Genomic DNA, 21,941 nt, shown 5'->3' on the forward strand with positions numbered 1-21,941 from the left:
CCGCCCCGCCGGGCCCCCCCCGCACCCGCACCCGCCGCCGGTGCCCTCCCGGCCGGGACCGCAGCGCTGAGCGAGCGCCGGCCGCCCCCCGTCCCGGGCAGGTATTTACACGCCGCGGGCTGTTTCAGAAGGAAGAGCTCCGTAAGACCACCTGATCCCCAATAAGAATTCAATTAAGATTTTAATAAAAGCCTTGCAGAGAGCTGGGTCAGGAAGAGGCCCCCTGAAAAAGAGCCGAGCGCAGCAAGTTTGTGCTGCGAGCTGCGTGGTGATGCGCTGTTCAGCCTCTGTGGCTTCCCTCCCTTCATCTCCAGCCAAGCCACTGTCTCCAACTGTCTCAGACGATTGCTGAGTCTCCTAAAGGCCCAGTACATGAGAGGCTCCAAGGAGAGTTCATGCAACATTTCTCTCACCACTGGTTTCTCCCCCAATGTTGTCTCCATCTCTCTCAAAAATCCAAAGGCATCTCAACGTCTTTCTGTCAGCAACAGCAATAACTGCTTTAACACAAGTATCTCCTGTCTGGGGATTTTCTGCCATCCTGGCTGTCCACATTCAGTCTTCCCATCATATGTTTGCCCCTTCTCAAAGAGCAAATGAGTGCTTTTCCTGATTTGACTTTATCTGCTTTACAGAACTGCAGGGTTGGGTGGTGGCTGTGAAGTACTTTGTTTCCAGGCACAGATTATTTAAATTCAGAGTTAAGAAGCGAGAGTCGGAACCGGCTAATGTCCATCCACGTGTACCTACAGACAGGGACCTCTTACTCCCTTTCCAGTAAAAACCACCAGCCCTGGGTAAGCTGAAAGGCGTGAGCACCATGTGGGGTGGCTGCTTCATCGCCAGGACACACAGACTTTTGTTTGCCTGTTAGTCAAGGCATAATCTGGAAAAAGCACACGCTGTGGAGGAGTAGGTGATTAATGCCTGTGAAATCCTGGCCCGGGGAAGAGCCAGCCCTGCCAGACGTGATAATGTAGTCCTCTGACAAATGGTCTAGCTTGGCCTTCTTCAGATAACGATGTAGTTTTGTGCGTTAGCTTCAGATATTGATCCCACCAGGGAAGGGTTCCCTGTCGTACAGCCATCCATCCCACCTCCTCACTGCTGGGCTGTCAGAGCCGAAGGGCTTTGGCTGTACTTCTTCCTTTCATTGGCACTTCTGCATAAGCTAACAATTACAAATATGCATTTCCATTTATCTCGCACCTTTCAGCTGGAAGCCTGAGTGCTTTCCCCGTATGAATCAAGCATTGCGACACAACAGCGAGATACGGGGAGTACACAGGATCACCCCGTTGGCGCGTTGCCGCAACACAGCTGGTTCTTGTAACGTGGCAGATACTTAGCAGAATTCAACAATATCTAAACAGAAAGTTTGGACCAGCTGTTTTCAAACTTATTTGAGTTGTCAATCCATAAAGTAGTCTGCTAGAGGTGTGGGCCCCAATAAAGGGGACTTGGGTACAGTGATGACAGGCTTGTTATTCTGAGGTGCACGCACTCCATCACCTCCAGCAATGCGTCTAGCAGAAGTCTTCACTTCTCATCCTGGCCCACGCAACTCGCTGCCCTTGCAGTGGCCCTGATAGAACTGTATTTTGAGCCAGACTGTCTACTCCATCAACTGGCTGCATTTTGTACAATGTCAAGCCTTTGTTTTTTTTAAAAAAATACACTTCAAACAGTACCAGCAGCTCCAGGTTCCCGAGACCTGGCTCCCCAGGGCGCTCTGGCCACCCAGAAGATGGGCAGCAACTGCGGCCCAGCTGCTTTCCTGCAGGTCAAGGCCAAGGTTCAGCTGGCAGAGCTTTCCTGGGAGCTGCTCTGTAGCAGAACTAACCTCATGATCACATAAAGCCACGCAGTAAAGGGGCTCAGGTGCTGCTGTCATCTTACAACTCGTGTAATCTTAGGTCAGCTTTTAGAGGCATCCGTGTTCGTGCTTCATCCCAAAAACCTGTGGGGACAGCAGCACAGCAGAGGCACATTAGCTCAGTTTTAAGCACACTCTTCTTAAACAAGCACATCCCCAGAAACGCCCGCAGTGCTCACTTGCTGCCTGGCATTGCTCTTGTGTAATCGGTCATGTCAGGTCTACTGTAAGACACTATAAAAATGAAACTTCTCCTGGGAGGTAATTGCCAAGTCATGTGATTTGTTTCTGAAGTTGAGGTCCTGTTGCCATGCCACAACACCCTTACATGTCAGTTATGCAGGACTGGGCACTAAAGATGGGTATCATGTCATCTAGGTTAAGGTAGATACATCTAGAAGTGATTCATTCTTAGAGATGAGTCACTCCTTAAGCGTGCTCGTTCCTCTCCACTGATAGTAAAGGGCTGGGTAAATAGCTCAGAGAGAGAGGTCTACAAAACACCTGAAACAGCCTGACCTATGACTTTGTAACTTCCTGAGAGAGGACGCTGAGCTCATGGGCCATTTGGATGAGCAGAAACCCATTCTTGAAACTAACCTTTTACATTTTAATATGGTATTTACCACTTGTGCAGCAATCCCAAATCCAGATTGTTGGCTAAGCAGCATCTCGGGATGCCTAAATCCCCCAGTTGGTGTTTTCTGTCTTTATCCGTATGTAACAGAACCACCACCCAGCTAACGAGCCTGCCGGGAGGAATTTGGAAAAGGGTGCTCGCAGGCCACGCTTAAAATGTGTTGGCAGCACTGTGCATGTGGGCAGTTCACAAAGCCCACACTTTAATTTCAGCTGTAACCGCTACTGCTATTAGACTCTCATTATGCGCTGGTGTTTGCGTGCGCGTGGAACAGAGGCTGCACCATTTAATTATATCTACAGCAGTGGAAAAGTCCCATCACGTCTATAACTACCAGCCTAATTTGAAACCCTCTTTGCTGAAGAGCAGGTAATCCCACCCTTGCCCCTCCTGCTCCTAGGAGTTGTTTTAGAGAATTTCAAACATGCAGCATAAAGGCTTGAGAGCTGAACCTGCCCTGAAAATAAAAAATGATAGTGTGACGCAGATTGAATTGTACCACTGCATCTTCTCATTTGTGGGAGACTGAACTGAAGACGAAGGTGAAGATGGTACGTGGTGCAGACTAGCAAAAAGCTGTTGAGTCATCTGACTCGCTACAGGCTTCGTGCATTTGAAAAATCAGTGCTCAAAACACCTGAGCAATAAATACACGGTGCCTTTAATATGTTGTCTCAGGTGGCTGCCCGCTCCCTGCACCCCCAAAATTCAGGCTGGCTTATTCCCAAGCCTCAGTCTACACCTAAATGTTTCTTCAAGAGGAGTAGCAATCTGTCAGTTTTCCTTGCGTTCAGGTAGGACCGTATGTGTCGAACAAAGTACCCCAGTCATTTCTAAGCCAAAACCTCCTGAATTCTTTCCCTGGCTTTAAGGCACTCAGCCTGTCCTCATGCCTCAGCATGTAGTTATAGGATACTTGTGCTGTGAGGAAATACTGGTTTCAGAGGCCCCTGCTGTCTTTTGCCCCAAACTGCAGTCCCTCCCTGCCCCTGTGAAATAATTTGAGTTTAAAGTAACCATACAAAAAGAAATCATTTCAGTGATCCGGCTTGCAATGTGGGCAGCAAGCAGTGTGACAGAGGGGCAGCAGGCTGGGGCTGAAAGCACAGAATGGAGGATTTTGAGTAGTTTTGTCACCAAAGCAAGTATATTGTTTATCTACACCCTTGCTTTTCTGCCCTGGGAAACACAGCTACAGTAGCTACTATCCTGATTAGGTGTCCTCTCAAGTGTTGTATATGTGTAGGCACTGCCTGCAAAGCTGTCAGCAATGCTTAAATTTGTACCTTGGAGCCTCACCTAGAAGAAATATCAAGAGCATGGTGACTGTAAAGGAGCGTGGAATGGGAGCTGTGCCTGGCAAGCTGTGATTCCAGGAGACAGCGTGTCACAGAGGCAGTTCACTGTTAACGTCACCTTCTAATTCTCTTTTTTTTCTTTTAGTGTGGAAACAGTGAATGACGGGCAGTTTCACAGCGTGGAACTTGTGATGCTGAATCAAACTCTGAACCTGGTGGTGGACAAGGGGGCTCCCAAGAGTCTAGGAAAACTCCAGAAACAGTCTTCTGCCAGCCTCAACACCCCCCTCTACATTGGAGGTACAGTGAGTTGCTCTGGTCTTTTGAGATTTTAACAAGTCTTTTCAGAAGCAAATCATCTTCCATCCTATGGAGAGGACACTCCGGGCAGCAGATAAACCAGCAGTTTGCCTTTCCCCTCTGCCAGAGGTTGCTTCCCTGGACAGAGAGCCCAGAAACCACACCGCTGCTGTTCTGCTTCATGCTCCACAGCCCACCAGCAGCCTGCTGCAGCTCGCACACCAGACCAGGGAGGTTCACCTCAGCACAGCACAGGCAATTTCTGTGTTACGAGCCATGGCAAGAGCAAACACTTTGTCATTTCTAAAGCTTTCGGTACTGGCTGGCACCAGGATGTCATGGTCGAAGAATACAATGGAAGTATCACAAACAGTCACTGCAAAAAAGCAGATCAATAGTTAATAGGTTTAAATATACCATAAATGAGCTGTATTTCTGATGGAAATTTTTATAGAGGTCTAAAAATTGGGAGGGAAAAAAAAGATTAACACATCCAAGCCATATTAACAGACAAGCAGGCTAAGAAGTTCTTGGCTAATAGTTTTCTCATTAGCAACTGAAGCCAGAGCTTCAGTATTAGAAAGATACAAGAAGTGACCAAACTTCAGTTAAGAAGTTTTTTTTTCTCCCATTCAGTACTAGATTTTGGGGCAAGGAGGTGCCAAGTGGGGTGGGGAGCAGATGTCCCGAATAATGAGTATCCCACTGATTAAGTGTCTGAGTATGAGGGACAGAACAAAGGCTGTGCTCTGCCCAATTGATTTGTTTTTGCCAGAACTCCCCCAACTCTATTCTCGACTGAATGTTGAAATCTCTCCGTTTCGGTGATGTGGAGTTCTTGAATTTTAGTCAGCCTATTCTAAATACAAGAGTCAGCAGAACAGTAATAGACACAGAAAGTCTTTGGGCTTTTTCTAATCAGATCATTGAAGCCAATAGTAGAAATCCTTACCAATTCCACTCGGTGCTGGTCAAGCCTTTTGTAAATAATTCCCTTTAATAACACTTTTCTAAAAGAACACTGAATATTGCCCTTGTAAATCAGCAAACTGGCTTATCTTGCTTTATACAGAGCTGAACTTTTATAATTGGCTCCTGCTAAGAATGTCACAGGCTATTAAAGAGCATTATGCATCAAAGATAATCTGCTGGTGAGGCCATCACAATTTCTCCCTCTAGCACAGCATAAAAGATACCAACCCCACAGCGATTTATACACAGGGAACTTGGGAAGTAATCACATGGAAAAGTTTTGTTAATGGATGAGCACTGTGGATCAATACTAATTTTCAAAAGGTACCTACAAAAATGCATTCACAGGACAAATCTGAGACCTGAAGTGAAGGACTGTTGGATGCCAGAAGCCGTGAGCTCAGTGGAGACTTTTTTTATTGCCTATTAATATTCTTCTTGCCTCTTTCTAAACCCTCGCTGTTCTGCATGTGCCACCTCTCTGCATGTACCATTCCCATGGATGCCAGCTGCCCTCCACTTCAGGCTGTTTAAAGTAATTGATTAAATTACCCCAGAGCAATTGTTCTAAACCTGCACTGAGCTTTAAGACAGACCTGAGCCTTCATGTGCCCAGAATTTTGTCCATCTCTCCGAGGACATCACCTGGTCTCACAACCTGCCTCCTAACACATGGTTAAACAAAGGTGCTGGTTTTGTTTTAAGACCATCTTTAGCAGTGGAGTTAGTTAATGATAGCAAATTCAGAGGCCTTAACGCAGCTGAAAATGGAAGCACTTGCCTTTGCTAATGCAGCTGCACAGCCCAGGCGGATGTCGGTGGGGAGGGTGTAACACAGCATCCAAAAGAATCTGCTGGCCATCTGAGCGCATGATCTCTTCCAAGCACTTGAGCAAGATGGAAGGTACTCACCACAAAGAGTTGGCCTGGTCTCCTGAAGTGCTGTTCGCTGCGCTGGGTTCAGTGGGGTGCACTCCTACCACTCCCTGTCTCAATGCTGGGATGGAGTAATGCCCAACTCCCTGGCTGTGTCCCGGAGGTGGTAGCTGTCTGCTGGCCAGTAAAGACAGTCTTTCAGAAGGATAATTGCTATTAAACTACAGACAGAAGGAGCATTATCTAAGGACAAGAACACATGGCCATCAGCCAAAAAAAAAATTTTTTTTTTCTTTTTTGTCATATACTTCTTATGTAAGCTTGGACAAATGATTTTATTTTTGTTTCTTTCCATTTCCAGAATGAGGACAATGAGACTGTGCTACCTTACAAAGGTCCTATGCAGATTAATTCTTTAAGGATTATAAGGGGCTCTGACAAAAGAAACATTAGCAATTATAATTTATGTACCATCATTGTAACTGTGGGTAAACCTTCTCTTTTTGTTTTTATCTGAAGGGATCCCGACCTCTACTGGATTATCTTCGCTGCGCCAGGGTGCAGATAAGACACCAAATGGTTTTCATGGATGTATTCACGATGTCCGCATCAATAACGAGCTGCAGGATTTCAAGGATTTACCACAGCAGTCACTAGGAGTCCTTCCTGGCTGCAAATCCTGTAACATCTGCAAGCACGGTATTTGCCGGTCCCTGGAGAAAACAAGTGTGATTTGTGAGTGTCACCCAGGCTGGACGGGCCCCCTGTGTGACCAGGAAATTGGAGACCCGTGTCTTAACCACAAGTAAGCTCAAGCGAACGCTGATGGGAGGGTGGAAGCTTTACAGCTAATGCATATTTCACGTTTCATCTTGTAAACCACATCTGACTATTTCTGGAGGTGCTGGGTTCCCACATGAAAATTGCTGGCAGTTGTGAGTCAGCATCCATGGCAACTCTCAATTTCCACTTCTTGTTCTGACGTTGCTCACTCTCCAAATTAGCCGTTTGTCCTGGAGGAGCTATAAGGTGTTAATACTGCGTGCTGTGCTCTGCACACTGGAATATGCCAACTCCTGTTAATGGGTATGGGTTATCTCCGAGGCGGTGAGTGCCTGCACCCAGCCAGAGCAGAGCTACCTGTGAGTGGGAGGTACGCGTTTTAGGGATGTGCTCACAGCAGCATTGGACCCAGTATTCAGACCAACCTCCTGAAGCCCATTATGCGCTCCACTGTGAACAGTTTTAAATTTCCCAAATAGCTGACTTAAATATTTAAAGTCTGAAACAGCCCTTTAAAGCCTGAGCTTAAAGGATAGCATGGCGTTGCATGCGAAGGGAGCATGAGTGTAAAGCATTCACAGTTCAAAGGCTGGATAACCACATCTCCATCAGAAAGGCTGAATGAATGGCTCACTTATGGCAAGGAGACGGGGAAGCAGTCCAGTGCAGAGCAGCGGCTGCACAGCTCAGTGCTGCCTCATAACCAGATGGAAGTACTTTTGTTTTAGAAGCTACTTTGGTCGCACTGTCTGTGCAAAGGGGCTTTCCACCAGCACATACTTTTGACAGGTAAATTGACACAGTGAAAAATCACTCTCTTTAGGGCAGAAATTTTACTTGGCGGAGGTACCGTTTTAAACTTGCTCCTGGGTCTCATTCAGTGAAGTACTGAGCCCTGGAAGGTGTTGAGAAGCACCTGACAGTTTACAGACCAAAGCTACGTAGACCCAAGTGAAGGAGCACTCAGAGGCCCAAATGTTTCCTTGAATTTCCAACATCAACATGAAACTGTTGTGGTTGGACAGAGGAAAATAGGGGAGTTCCAGATGTTTATGTGATGAGGGATTGTTTCTCTCATAAACTAAGGAAGGTGATGCAATCCTGACTGTAGCCTCCTTGAAAAGGAAAGAAGTTGTGCATATTTTTAATGCTCACATACCATCCTACCTTTCATTAAATCACTTCAGCCCTTTGGAGTTGTGTCCTTAAAGCCAAGGCCTTTGTGTCCAGGGGGGTAGTGTCCTGCTGGCAGGTGTCTGCTCCAACACTCACAGATTAGTCTGAGTAAAGAAATGCAATCGTAAAGAACAGGTAGTAGATGATAACAATAGTTACTATCTAAGCATGTCTTTGGTTCGTGGGGCAGAAAATACCAGTTTATATAGACTGTGACGCCCTTTATTACAGTATTTTGCATGTCTTGACCTGAATGTAAAGCTTTTTAGTTCTAAGCTATTTAGTTGTTTGCGCTTTTTAGTTCAAAGCTTAAAAATCAAATGTTTAAGCTTTCAACATAAACATAAATTTTAAGGTACCAGAAAGAAAATAAATAAAAATAAGAGAAAGACATGGATTTATGTCAAGTAGGACCTGATATAGCAGTGTTGCTTTCTTCCCTGCCCTCAGCCCATTCCAAGTCTATCCCTGTCCCAGAAGTGGGGATGGTGTCAGAGAACTTCTTAAGGATCAACACCCCTCCCTGTGGTATTCCTCAGAAATACCAAAGCTCGCTGCAAACCACATGAGCCAGGGAACCCTTCGGCTACAGCTGCTTGTAGATATGTCTGTGCACAGCTTTTCCACAAGCACCTTCATTTATCACGCCTTTTTTCATCACCTGATATTATTTGTAGAGTAGTTCTGCTAAGGAAGCCGGGGCATGCAGTTTGGTTGTTGGCACTTAGTTCTACACGCTGATGCTAGAAGTGTGAGCTGCCTTGTGAGGATGCCAAGTGTTGGTCCGTGCTCACGGAGGAGCTTAACATTTCTCAAAGAGATCACTTAGGATCACAAATTCTAAATGTATTCTCTGAACGTTATCCAGTATTCACTGAAAACTCACAGGTTTTTTTAGAGTGTTTTGACGTTGAACTGCTGGTTTTGGATTAGTACCCTGGAATTAAATGGGCAGAAATGCCAAAACCAAACATCCCTGGGAAAAGGAACTTTCATGTTTAAGACAGGCCAGCTCTAAATGCTTCTCTTTCTCCAGGTGCCTGCATGGTAAGTGCGTGGTGGCCAATGTTGCTTACACCTGTAAGTGCATGGAGGGCTACACAGGCACGTACTGTGACAAGAAGAACAATTCCTCAAATCCCTGCAGGATTTTGAAATGCAACCACGGGCAGTGTAAAATTTCCGAGCACGGGGAACCCTACTGCGAATGCGACCCCAACTACAGTGGAGACCATTGTGACAGAGGTACGCTCGGCTGCAGCGCCCAGGACACGGCCCTGCTGCATTTCTGGTTCACACCCTTGTTTTTACCTCTCTTCCATGTGACTTGTATTTGGGGGTAAGAGGCAAATAGTAGAAAATAAAGCTAAGTCAGCCTCGCAGAGCAATACAGGGAGGAGAAAAGAACCCCACAGCAGCTAGGAAGCTAGTATCCAAACATATGGGAAGGGGGACATCTGTAGCAAAGGGTTTTATTCTGTGTCTCCTACATCCTTACGGATTTCTACTCCCAGGATTCTGGTGGGATGTTGAAAGGAGAGGTTGCTGTGAGGTTTACCCTCAGCCAACAGTGATCAGTTAATTGCAGTGCTGGGAAAGGAGGTCTTGCCCTGCACACCAAGAGCTTTTGTAGATGACAGGAGCAGGAACTGGCAGGCAGGAGGCACTGCTCATCTGAAGTGGCAGTAAAGATTCCCATCTTGATCCCTCTGATGCAGCTGGGCGGGTTTCCTGGGGAATCCCACAGACCAGGCTGGACTTTTCCTACTAGGGCTGGGGCCCATCTCCTCTGCCCTGACCTGAAAAGACTCACTGGAGACTCAGTGAGTTCCATCTTCATCCCTTCTGCCTTCTATTGTTCCTGCACAGAAGGAAGGGGCTGGCTTGTATTACTTTTATTTAGGTTGTGCCTTTCCTGTGAATGAACCACAGACTTTCCAAATTATCCACATGCACAGGCTGCTGTAAAGTGGCTGCAGAACAGCACAGAGATTTTCGGGTATCCCATTGCTCGTGTCATGTGGAGCAGGATGACCTTTGATCCCGAGAAGCAGGCATAGTAAAACTCACTCATATTTTGCAGGAGTGTTGCAGGATTCAACACTCAGCATTCATTAAAGCACTTCCAGAACTGCTGATCAAAGCCAGCAGGCCTGCTTGGCCTCTGCCTTGTGCCGGATATTACACATTTGTGTAACACAAGCTCTGTTTTGATGGCAGGTACAAAGCAGTAAAAGATTAAGGTCCTGCTCATGCCATCTGTTTGCCTTGAATGTCATTACATGTGCAGGGCTGTCTGCTGATGTTTGGGGAACGTCTGGCAAAATAGTTACCACGTTTTGTTTTTTTTTTTTTCCCTTTACATCTCTGCTGTCTTACCAGAGAATCTCTGCCAAGGAGAGGTCATTCGAGAGGTGGTCCGTAAGCAGCAGGGGTACACGTCGTGTGCCACTGCCTCCAAAGTACCGCGCCTGGAGTGCCGCGGCGGCTGCGGCAACGGGCAGTGCTGCGTTCCTCTCCGGAGCAAAAGGCGGAAATACTTCTTCCAGTGCATGGATGGCTCCACCTTCACGGAAGAACTGGAGAGACACGTGGAATGCGGCTGCTCGAAATGCTCATAAGCCATTCTCCGGTCTCTTGCCACTTTAATCGACTCAGAAGCGCTATCAAAACGGGACCTATTTACTTGCAGAGTGAAGAAGAAGAAAAGAATTATTAAGTATATTGTAAAATAAACAAAAAATAGAACTTATTTTTATTATGGAAAGTGACTATTTTCATCTTTTATTATATAAAGTATCACACCACTTTGGGTATATGTATCATATAGTGAGTTATTTTTACCATGAAACTTTTTTAACAGTTGTAAGAAAAAAAAAAAATTAAAAAGTTAAAAGTTAAAAAAATATATATAAAGAAAACATAGCCTAACAGGAGAAATGTTGGGGGGGGTGACTTTATGTGTATGCACAATGAACAAATGTAAAGGTGTTCCAAGGACCTGCCACGGAACTGATACGGGCTGAAGAAACCTCCGAGGCTCTGGGTGGGTCTCCTGAGAGCGGATCCCCACGGCCATGGCCTGCTCAGGCAACCGAGAGAGCCTCCCCCCGGGTCCCTTGCTCTGCCTAACACTGCCCACGCCGTCCTGTTCCTGTACAGTGGCTCCGCTTGCTGTTCCTGAACTGGTTCCCTAGAGCACGTAGGCACTGCCGTCGCTTGAGGCTAACTGCATTATTTGACTATTGTAATACTATAATACATTTTTTTGCTGTGTATGTTGTATTTATCTGTGTTCACATTATATTCTTCAGCAACTGTATCTATAGAGCACAGGCAGCTTTATCCAAAAGAAGGGAACGAAGGGAAAGAAAGTGGGGAAATATATGTTGCTTTGGGAAATTTGGGGGCAAAATGTGAAGTGCTAAGTGATGCCTAATAAATGACATAGTACTTTTGTGTAAACTCCTCAGCTATGTTATTTCCCAAGTTTGTGCCTTCTTGCTCCCAGCCTCGAGCCCTTTTTTGTATATGAAATATAAATAAGGAATGCACTGCTACATAATTTGTCACGCCTTGACACTTTAACTTGCAAAGGTTGTAAAGAGCATGAAAATACTGCAGGTGCCAGAACATACCTGCAGCGTAATGGCTTTTACTCCCGCTTCAGCCATGGGTGTAAGCTGGGCTGTCGCTGCTGTTCATCCTCGCTCTGGTCCTGAGCAGTTGGCTAATTTTCCTACAGCTTTTTAAACGAGCAGAAGTTGCACTATATCCACGTGAAGGTGTTCAGCCAACGTTTGTCCACTTCAGCAGCGCTCTCTTCTCTGCACACGGAGGGACACCCCAGCTCCAGCCCGCCCTGCTCTCCCGCTGGCTGCAGGTTGACCTGTTCAGCTGAAGCTTCTCCAGCCGCGCGGCTTCACATCCTGCGCTTGTGTCTCCCGAAGGACTGCCGCTAACTTCCACTGTGCTCAGAGCAAATGCTGAATAGGAAATGGAAATCAATGCAGGGATACATTCTCACTGTGAATGTGAGGCAAAAATTGACTCTGGGAGTGAGTTAGATTTTTGGAGGGTTTTTGGCAGGGCTGCCTTTCAGGGTCAGTGAGTACATGCAAAGACTACCATGGATACCTTGAAATTTCTCTTATTGTAAGTTTCAAACATCCCCATCGACAGCTGTTTCATTATCAGTGTAATTTCTTTCTTTCCCTAATGTAGCAAGTATTTTGGTCTTTTCGTCAATTTCTCTTTCTCTAAGAGAGGTAAGGTCAGAGACAATTCCCAGCAGCCGTAAGCTCCTTTTAGTGACGCTCACTGGTCTCACCAAAAAGATTTCAGATCAGGGCCTTCAGCAAAGGATGAGTAGGAAAGTTGAATCAAGTAAACGGGGCTTTTGTTTGACTGGGGCTTTGGAAAGATGCACAGAACGCAACCCTGCCATGACCAGTATAAATGTTTATTTCCCATTACAGAAAAGTGACCATCTAAGCCATCAGGCAAACCAAAAGCTCTAACACGCTTAGCATTCTTCTGCTACGCCAATCACTCCTTAACTGCAGCAGTTCATTCGTATTTCTTTGTTACCACCAGAGCAACTTGAGCAGAAGGGACATAACCAATATAACAGACATCTCACAAAACAAGTGTCAGTATGTGGAGCCAGCAATCAGTGACACATACAACCGTTGCTAGTTCATGTGCCAAGCTCTGATTGAAACAGCGCAGCTGAAGAGCCAGGGAAAAACTAACCCCGGTTGGAAGTACTTCAGGCTGCATTTTATTTTCAATGTAACATCAGAAGCTCATAGCAGCTGGAGTTTGTGGTGTACAACAAAAATCACCCGAACCCACAACCTACAGATTTTAAAAATTTGTGCAAGTAACTGCAGACACTTGTGCAAATATGTGCCTGGCACACCACTACCATTAATATTTCATTCCTGCTTGAAACACTTCAATTTCTGAAGAAGCAGCTGATGGTGCTGGGCAGAAGAAACCCAGACCGAGCAGTGGCTTACAAGCCCTCCATGTGCTCTGCCTTACAATTGGTAGCCACTGAACTGCCAAGGCCTGCAGAAACACAGCCCCTCTTGAACAGCACCCAAAACTGAGTTCGCTTTGTCCCTCGAGCAGCACTGCATGAGAGGAAGAAGGTGACATTTACTCATGGCCTGGCACCTGCTGGAGGGTGCTTTACAAGGAATGACCTTGACTGGCAAGGCACAAGCCTTCAGCATCTTGTTAACACATCACTCTGGGATTGATTTAAGCAAAGTGACCAGCAACAACGCAGCAAGGCTGGCCCTGCTCCCGGCCCTTTTCTGCCACGGCACTTCAATGTTAAGCGTTGGGATAAAAAAACTAAGAAGATCTATTTTGTAACCAAATGATGCAATTTTTGTATGCTTTTAGGCAGCACTTGCCATTGGATAGTGACGCTTTATGTCAATGATTCTCTGACTGCTATAGAATTATTTTATGTAAAGATGACAATAAAAAGCATTCAGATGTGCCAAAAATGTGAGGTTAACTGAAGTGTAATTAGCTCTGAAAGTTTCTCTGTAACCTGCCTAATGTTACACTAGATTTCAAGAACTGCGAGTACAATGCAGTAGTTTTTACCTCTATAAAGTTTTAATATAAAGTGAAGAAAGATGCTTACCCTTAAAAACATGGCAATGCAGACTGGTGTGAACTGATGTATTTTATTAATAGATTCTCATTGTGATGTAAGTTTAAATAAATTGTTGGGTTATGGAAGATTGTAACATACCTTGTGTTGTGATGCAGATTATTTCTGTGTTTACTTCAGCTGTTGAGTCTGACCTTTTGGAGAGTGTGCGGTAGCTCACGGGAAGTGAGGGGAGGACAATATACATTCCTCGTGGACAAATCTAGACAGAGAACAGCTACAGTTAACTCAAATGCAGTATGACCAGTGGCTATGTATTTTTATGGCATCACAACCTAATCTTTTAGGAGTTTTACACACACAGATTAATTAAACCGCATAGTTTTTGAGCTTGGGTATTTTCTTCAATCAAATACTTTCTTTGCTGGGTTGGTGTTTTTTTTTTGAACTGTTTGAGAAAGGCCTGCAGCAAAAATACACTCATTAACTAATTACAGAATAAATGAAGAAATATTGGGAATTGGTGTCAGGAGGTGTGACTGAGAAAATGCAAGTCACACAGCCAACAGTGGATGACAGGGATTTTGTGATGTCCTGACACACGTATATTCCAAATTTGCTGCCACACATCTGTAGCTAATTATTATTAGTGACCCAGATGTAACATACCTCTTCTGCTCATTGCCTTCCGGCCTTAGCACAGAATAAAATGAAGCTCCCACCTCGTTCTCAGCCTTCCCTCACCCATGCCTCTGTGTAAAACTCACATATTGCTAATTATACTTCAAACTACAGCCTTTGGAGTTGCCTTTGCCATTCCATGCAAAACTGGTCACAGCACTCAGCCAATAAAAACAGTTAACGTTAATGAGCATCATTAAGCCTGAACTATCAAGGTTAATTATATAATTGTAGCAGATGGTAGCATTTTCACCTAAAGCAAACCCAGCTGAGCCCACTAAAAAGCTACCAGGCACTGTTCACAAATGTCTAGGCACTGGCTGAAGTCACTGCTTTGCACAAGAGTTATTTGTATCGCTCGTGGCTTTGCAGCACATGGGTTCCTCGGTCGGTGCTCGAACAACCACAGCCCAAGGATGAAACCCTCATTTGTGCTTCTGCTTGCAGTGCTGCAGGTATTGCTTTTTAGCCATTAGTCTGAGGTAAACAATGCCAAGAAACTCTCTATCCCATGTTCTTTTATCTTTGTTTTTTCTCGTCAGCAGGGACTAGTTAGATGGTGTTGCTGTTTGCAGGGTGTTTGGCTGTGGGGTTTGTGTTGTTCTCTGAGGGTCCTATCACTTCTGGTGTCTGTGACCTCTTTTATGGGTTACCTCCCAATCCCTACTTCAGCTTACACAAGCCAGCCTCACAGCTCAGTGGGCCAGACCGCCAGAATTGGCTTCATTTTGCCAAGCCCAGGGTACTCTTGAGTAATCCCTTTGGCTTAAGGGCCACCAAGGCTTCCAACTGGATCACTGGGCGGCAAGTCCTGTGTGTGAACCGAGCCAGAATGTTTTCTGGGATGCGCTCTATGGCTCCTGAGGACAGCTGAGCTGAACATCAAACAAGATGTCCCAAACCACTGGGGCAGGATGGGACCCCAGAGACTGTACTGCCAGCCTCAGGTTCAGCAGTGCACACCCTCACCCTCCAGCTCTGCTAGCCCAGCACCAACCCACCGTGATGCTGCCACCACGGGGGCACCTCATCCCTGTCCCTCACCAGGGACTGACGCCTACATCCCTGACCCAGGCCCTGCTGGCGCCGCCGCTGCCACCCGTGTCGGGGTCCCCGGGCTGAGGCCGCGCTGTCCCCCTCCCGCTGCCGGCCCTGCGGCCGCCTGTGCCCTCGCTCCTCGGTGCCGTTACTGACACCACGGACGGACGGACGGCGGGGACACGCCGACAGCAGGGCAGGCTCCGACGCGGCGCTGCGCGGGGCCTGCCAGCAGGTGGCGCCGCAGAGCCCGGCCCGCTCGGCTGAGAGGGGCCGGTGGCGGCGCGGGGCGCGGTGGGAGGGAATACAATGGAGTAATTCCCGACGGGAGGATCCCACAAGGATCCCCCAGTGCAGCTGCCAGCAATTCTGGGCTGGCGAAAAGCTAAAGCGTGTCGTTAGGGGCATTGTCCTAATGCCTCTTAAACACTGCCGGGCTTGGGGCACCCACCACCTCTCTGGGCAGCCCGTTCCAGTGTTTGACACCCTCTCGGTAAAGAAACGCTTCCCAATTCTCTTCCCAAACGCTTCCCTGGTCTAAACCTCCCCTGGTGCAGCTTTGAGCCATTCCCACGCAGCCTATCACTGGATACCCAGGAGAAGGGCTCAGCACCTCCCTTTCTGTGTGCTCCTCAGCCACCTCCTCTCCAGTCCAGACAAACCCAAAGCCCTCAGCCGCCACTCCTCATAGGAGCATGTGTGTATGTGATACATGGATTTTCTGGGGAGTTTTAAATAACAGCTTCTCAGGTTTCATTGATCCTGTCCCATCATCCCCTAGCACTGCTCACGCTGCTCCTGCGAGGAAAGGAGCCCTTGAGCTGCAGCTTGGCATGGGGTCACTGCGGCCAGGAGCCCACAGTTCACCCCAGGACGCTGCAGGGATCACCAGGAGGGTGACCTTGCTGAGCCCTGGAAGGGCGTGTGTGAGACCTGAGGGTGTCTAACACCTCCTCGGCACCACCCCCGGGCAGCAGGACCATGGCTCTGTGTGGGGGCAGCTGGTGCCTGTGTGCTGCAGTGGCCTCAGGACAGTGTCATGACGGCAGCCTCATGAGAGGCTGCTGTTGATGGTGCAACCGTAACTTTGGTGCTGGCACCTTATGGAGTAACACCAAATTCTGCTATTCCTACCCTCATTCTGCTGCTGTTTGCCCACAGGTGCTGAGAAATGAGCACCACCTGCTTGCAGTTTCTCTCCCAGCCGAGCTGGTGTGTGCACACTCCTGTGGCTGCTCCTCCAAGCTCCTTCAGCACTCGGAGAGCCTGACTGGCAGCAAGAAACTCCTCGGGCATGTAATGGAGCACACACGTGGTACAAGCACTACTTGGTAGTTTGAGGAAGCTTAAATTTATACCATGACGCCTAGGGGCATCCCACAGTCTCACAAGCAGCAGGAACAGAAGTCGCTGCGAGACTTGCATAGCTTTGCATCTTGTTCCTACACGACCTCCTGACCTTCTCCTTTCCTGGGGCTTTTGTGCTTTCCAAGTATAGTGATGCCCAGGGTAGTCTGGTGGTGACACTGCCTTCTCCTACTGTCTGTGACCCTTGTCCCCATGGCACAAGGATCACTCCTTTTCCATAAAAATACGCTTTTACAACTGCTGTGTCTTACCTGGGGAGGAGGGGTATGCATCCTGCCTCAGAGAAGTGTGGAAGGGAGGAAAGAGGCTTAAATGAGTCTCGTGGGCTTTTGTGCTCAGAGGATAGCTCGAAACTTGTGGAGAATAGGTCCGTTGCATTTTCAGTGGTCCAGTCTTCCACCAGCAGCATTGAACCAGGCCTCCTGCAGAGGAGAGGTGACTCTGGACCCTGTGCCACCCCAGGCTGCTGGCTGTGCACTGTTGTCCGGTGCTCCTGCACTGGCACCTTTCTCCTGCCCCACCACTTTGTCTGCGGCGCTGAGATCCAGGTCCTGCACGAGTGCAGCAGGTGAATTTCTGCAAAGACAGAAAAAGCCAGGTATTAGGCACATATTTCAGCATCCTGGCAAAATGGCAAGATGCTTTGGTCCAGCGCAGGGCTATTCCCTAGCCTCATCCTCAGAAACTCTTACATCCAAAGCTTAAAAATATGGCAGAACTAGCACAAGGCAGACAATAAACATGACATTTTCTCTTGAGGAAACTGAAATTTTGTGACATGATAAGCAACTGAAGCCACGGTCCTGCACTGAGAAGGGTTGTTAATGAGAGGCAAATGACTCAGCCCTGCCTTAGACACTTTGCATGCAGAGCAAGGCTACAGGAACCAAATACCACAAGGTAATTTACATGGGGCCTTTGCAGCATGGGAGATACTATCATGCTTTCACCTAGCATGTGATAAGCTCAGAAACTGTTACATCCAAAGCTTAAAAATACAGCAGAATTAGCACAAGGCAGGCAATAAACATGACATTTTCTCTTGAGGAAACTGAAATTTTGTGACATGACAAGCAACTGAAGCCACGGTCCTGTACTGAGAAGGGTTGTTAATGAGAGGCAAATGACTCAGCCCTGCCTTAGACACTTTGCATGCAGAGCAAGGCTACAGGAACCAAATACCACAAGGTAATTTACATGGGGCCTTTGCAGCATGGGAGATACTGTCATGCTTTCACCTAGCATGTGATAAGAGCACATACAGCAGGCAGTTACTACAGAGGAGCTTAAACTTCCTTAATTATACACCAGCATATTTTGCATCTCTTAAGCTGCCCTAGTTTCAGCTGGGTAAAGCACTCATTGAATTGTTGGGGTGGTGCAATTATTCTAAAATATAATTTATTTATTTTTTTTTACTATGTAGAAGTAAATACCAAAATACGGTTTAAGGCACTAAGATGCAGATAGATCAAGTTGGTCATATCAATAAATAAATGATTCTATTATGGCAATTAAACAATTTTTGTCTCACCCTGTTATGGTTTAACCCCATGTGGCAACTAGGACCATGCAGCTGCTTGCTCACTATGGCAACCAGGACCATGCAGCTGCTTGCTCACTTCTCCCCCAGAAGGGTGGGGAGAAGAGGGAGAAAAGGAGGGGAATGGGCAAAAAGACCCTAGTGGGTTGAGATAAAGACAGTTTAATAGAACAATAACGGAAAATAGTAATAATACTGGTAAAAGAATATACAAAATAAAGTAATTCAACACAGCTGGGTAAAGCACTCAATGAATTGTTGGGGTGGTGCAATTATTCTAAAATATAATTTATTTATTTTTTTTTACTATGTAGAAGTAAATACCAAAATACGGTTTAAGGCACTAAGATGCAGATAGATCAAGTTGGTCATATCAATAAATAAATGATTCTATTATGGCAATTAAACAATTTTTGTCTCACCCTGTTATGGTTTAACCCCATGTGGCAACTAGGACCATGCAGCTGCTTGCTCACTTCTCCCCCAGAAGGGTGGGGAGAAGAGGGAGAAAAGGAGGGGAATGGGCAAAAAAACCCTAGTGGGTTGAGATAAAGACAGTTTAATAGAACAATAACGGAAAATAGTAACAATACTGGTAAAAGAATATACAAAATAAAGTAATTCAACACAAGTCACCTCACCAGGCAACAAACTGGTTGTCCGGCCTGTCCCAAGCAGTGATCCTTTCACCCCCCAAGCCAACCCCCATTTATATACTGAGCATGATGTTCATGGTATGGAATATTCCTTTGGCCAGCTTCTATAGAAAGCTGAAAAAAGTCCTTGACTAATGTAAGCATCACCCGGCAACAGCTAAAACAATAAGCACTGACACTGCTTTCATACCAAATCTGAAACACCGCAGCCACTAGAAAGAAAATTAACTATCCCAGCTGAGACCAGGACACACCCCAAAATATCTCTGTAAGTAATACTGTTTTTAAAAAAAAAGTCCTTGTGTTCTGGCATATCATTCCTATAGAATCTTCTCACATGATTTCACCCCACAGGGACATTGTATAGTACTTTAGGGTAGTCATTAACAACTATCACTTGGAATCAGTTATATAAATATACATATATATTTATACACATTTATATTTATATAGCAAATCACACATTCACCTTCAGATTTATTTATTTTTACAGGCTATTCAAAGCAGTGTGGTGGCTGATGTACAAATAACAGCAATCCAGAAGTTCTTGTAAACTATAAATCAACTTCATCTGCAAATTAAGGAATGTTCTGAGCCTCTCGCAGGCCTGTGTTAAACTTCTGGTTTGAGCTAAACCTCTACCTTGAGACAGACTAAAGACAGCCAGAAGTTGAGGGGTTTTTTGTATGTTCTGTCTTAGCTGAAGCTAGAGCATTTCACCTTCTTGTGAAGCAGTGTTTAAACCAAACTTTAAGATCTTATTTTTCATTGAGCAACCCTCAGTTCATTAATTATCACAGAGCTCTTTATTTATTCCCATTTTTTTACATGAGGAGATGAATTAAGAAACTTTGCTAGACAAATAGCTTAAAGTGGGCATCCAGTATATTCAAATTCAGAACTTGCTCCTAAGAAACCTGTGCACGAAATACCTATTTTTGTCCGTGACCGAAGTCAGAGGCTATAGGAAAGCAATCACTGAATCTGCATTGCTGGAAAGGGAGATTTAATTTCCTCAGTGAGTGGCCAGGTCGGGAAGTTTTCTGCCTGTTTCACGACAGCAGGAATTGGACAGCCGTCAGGCTGTACACTAGGTTTTTCTTGTTTTTCTGTGTTGCATGTATATGTTTATTACTGGCACTTCCCAGAAACAGTATTTCATTTCCTCTGGAGTTAGAAGTTGTGTAAGAAACATAGTCAAGAGTCCAAGCACTGGAAAAAATGCCTCAGGATTAAGGTACTGAAAAATCTCACTGCAGATCTGTTTTCCCCAACCCCACCAGAGATGTCTGTGTGACACCGGATAGCTCATTTCCACACTGCATAGTCTGGTGACGGGCAGGAAATTAAAGACTCTATCTTACGATCACAGTGTGTATTTATGACCGGGCACAAGTTAACTTGCAGGTAGCAGTGGAATTCTTGATTTCCCTAATATGTATGTAAATGCTTGTGTTTAAAATTTCAATAATAAGCCACATTGCAGTGAAAAACCGCAAAGCCACACCAAAATTTCCTCTCTTTACGAGTAACACACGGGAATTTCCACAATTACATGCAGCTTACAGGAAGAGAGAAGTTCTGCAGCCTTGTTAATACACTCTTAACTTCCTTTAACGGACAAGAAGTAAACGTTATGAAGACTTCTGAGTATGTTTTCCAAATACAGACATTTCAGAAAGGAAACGTGGTAAGTGGGAGAGAGCACCCATATGAGACTTCCGGCTTTTTTAGATTAAGATTCTGAACGAAAATGAAGAAATCCTTTTAGGATAGGTTTTAGAATAAGACCCAACAAAATAGTGGTGCTCAAAGCAGATGCAGAAATCCAAAATGAGACAGCTGGGCTCTCCCGTGCACAAAGGTGGCCAGCATGGGGAGCAAAGCTCTGCTGGACCTACTGAGCAGGGACAGAGGACAGGCCCACATCTGAAATCTTTCCTTGTAGTAGGGCTGTAAATGAACACTGTCCCCTTCTAGGATCTGACATCCAAAATCCTTTCCTGAAGGAAGATAGTGACCAGGACTAAGCAAAGGACACTCGGAATACGGTAAAAGGCTTTTTGGTATGTGTTTAGGGGCAGTGGTGGAAGGGAGGATGAAAAGACAGTGGGTCCTGTTTCTAGACAATAGGTTCATGAGTAAACCACTTGCGCGGGAAGCTGAGGATTTAGTCCTTCCTCAATTTGTGAAGGATGGATTCAACAGAGACTTTTGATGAAGCAAAACTCCAGACACATCAGGAAACTTCAACTTCCAAGACACAGCTGATGCCCAACCCCTCCTTCTGGACCACAGCTTCTAGATCCAACCTAGAACCCTGTAATTGATCTAGAATTATATGGCATTTTATCACAACAGAGGGGTAGAGAAAGGCCATCTGTCCCACTATGACTTCTTGCTGGAAAACCCAGGAGTTGAGACCAGCAGGTCAGAGACCTCGCCATGCCCTCCCCAACACCAGCAGGCTTCCCTCCAGCTGCCCACAGTAAGAAGTTCCCCACGACCCTCCTAAGGGGCATTAAATGTCAGCCTATCCTTCTACCGCAAGAGGAAGAACTTCCTGAGGACTAAAGCTATCAGTGCAGTTATTGAAGTCCAGGAACCAGCAAATAAAATGAGCAATTTCCTGAATTGCTTCTGGTGTGTAATTGTGTGGGCATTTTCAGTCACACTTAGGTGAAACGAATAACAGGCCTCACCTCTCCTTTTGATTTACTGTCAAAGAGCTTTCATGTGGTACTTCTACCTCAGGAGCTGTGCAGAGGGTGGATGCCGGGATGGCAGCAGATTAGGCTGACATCCTGGTTCCTCGGGAGCTGTACGGCAGCGCAGACCCCTCCTACCCTGTCCCCTCTTTGAGAACGACCGCCGTGCACGTCCCGCTTCCACATGACCGAAGCGGCCGAGCTTGAGGCCCGGCCAGCGAAGCGTCGAGCGGCCATGGCGGCCTGAGGGCTGACGCACGCGCCCATCCCCTCAGACGAGGCCCCGCCCTCCCCCGCGGCCCCACCCGGCGCTGGCGCCTCCCGATTGGCTGGAGGGTCGTGGGGTGAGGGGCGGGCGGCGCGGGGCACGCCGGGAGCTGTAGGCTGG

At 46.4% G+C, this 21,941-nt stretch overlaps 1 protein-coding gene and 1 long non-coding RNA gene across 2 annotated transcripts in view; one reads left to right on the plus strand and one right to left on the minus strand.

The window, feature by feature from the left end:
* Window positions 1-13,699, plus strand: part of LOC106891544 (slit homolog 3 protein-like) — a 554,801-nt gene extending 541,102 nt beyond the window's left edge. Inside the window, exons 33-36 of the mRNA XM_014948178.1 lie at window positions 3,960-4,114; window positions 6,482-6,767; window positions 8,958-9,166; window positions 10,304-13,699. Coding sequence (XP_014803664.1) covers window positions 3,960-4,114; window positions 6,482-6,767; window positions 8,958-9,166; window positions 10,304-10,542 — 889 coding nt within the window. The 3' untranslated portion in view covers window positions 10,543-13,699. The remainder of the gene's footprint in view (window positions 1-3,959; window positions 4,115-6,481; window positions 6,768-8,957; window positions 9,167-10,303) is intronic.
* Window positions 6,491-10,438, minus strand: LOC106891545. Its single transcript, XR_001412710.1, has 3 exons — window positions 10,301-10,438; window positions 7,913-8,025; window positions 6,491-6,675 (listed from the first exon to the last, which is right to left on the minus strand). It is a non-coding gene; the product is annotated as an uncharacterized LOC106891545 (long non-coding RNA).
* Window positions 13,700-21,941: the final 8,242 nt, after the last annotated feature.

Source organism: Calidris pugnax, unplaced genomic scaffold, assembly GCF_001431845.1.
Source record: "Calidris pugnax isolate Ruff unplaced genomic scaffold, ASM143184v1 scaffold27, whole genome shotgun sequence".
In the NCBI taxonomy this organism is placed as follows: domain Eukaryota; kingdom Metazoa; phylum Chordata; class Aves; order Charadriiformes; family Scolopacidae; genus Calidris; species Calidris pugnax.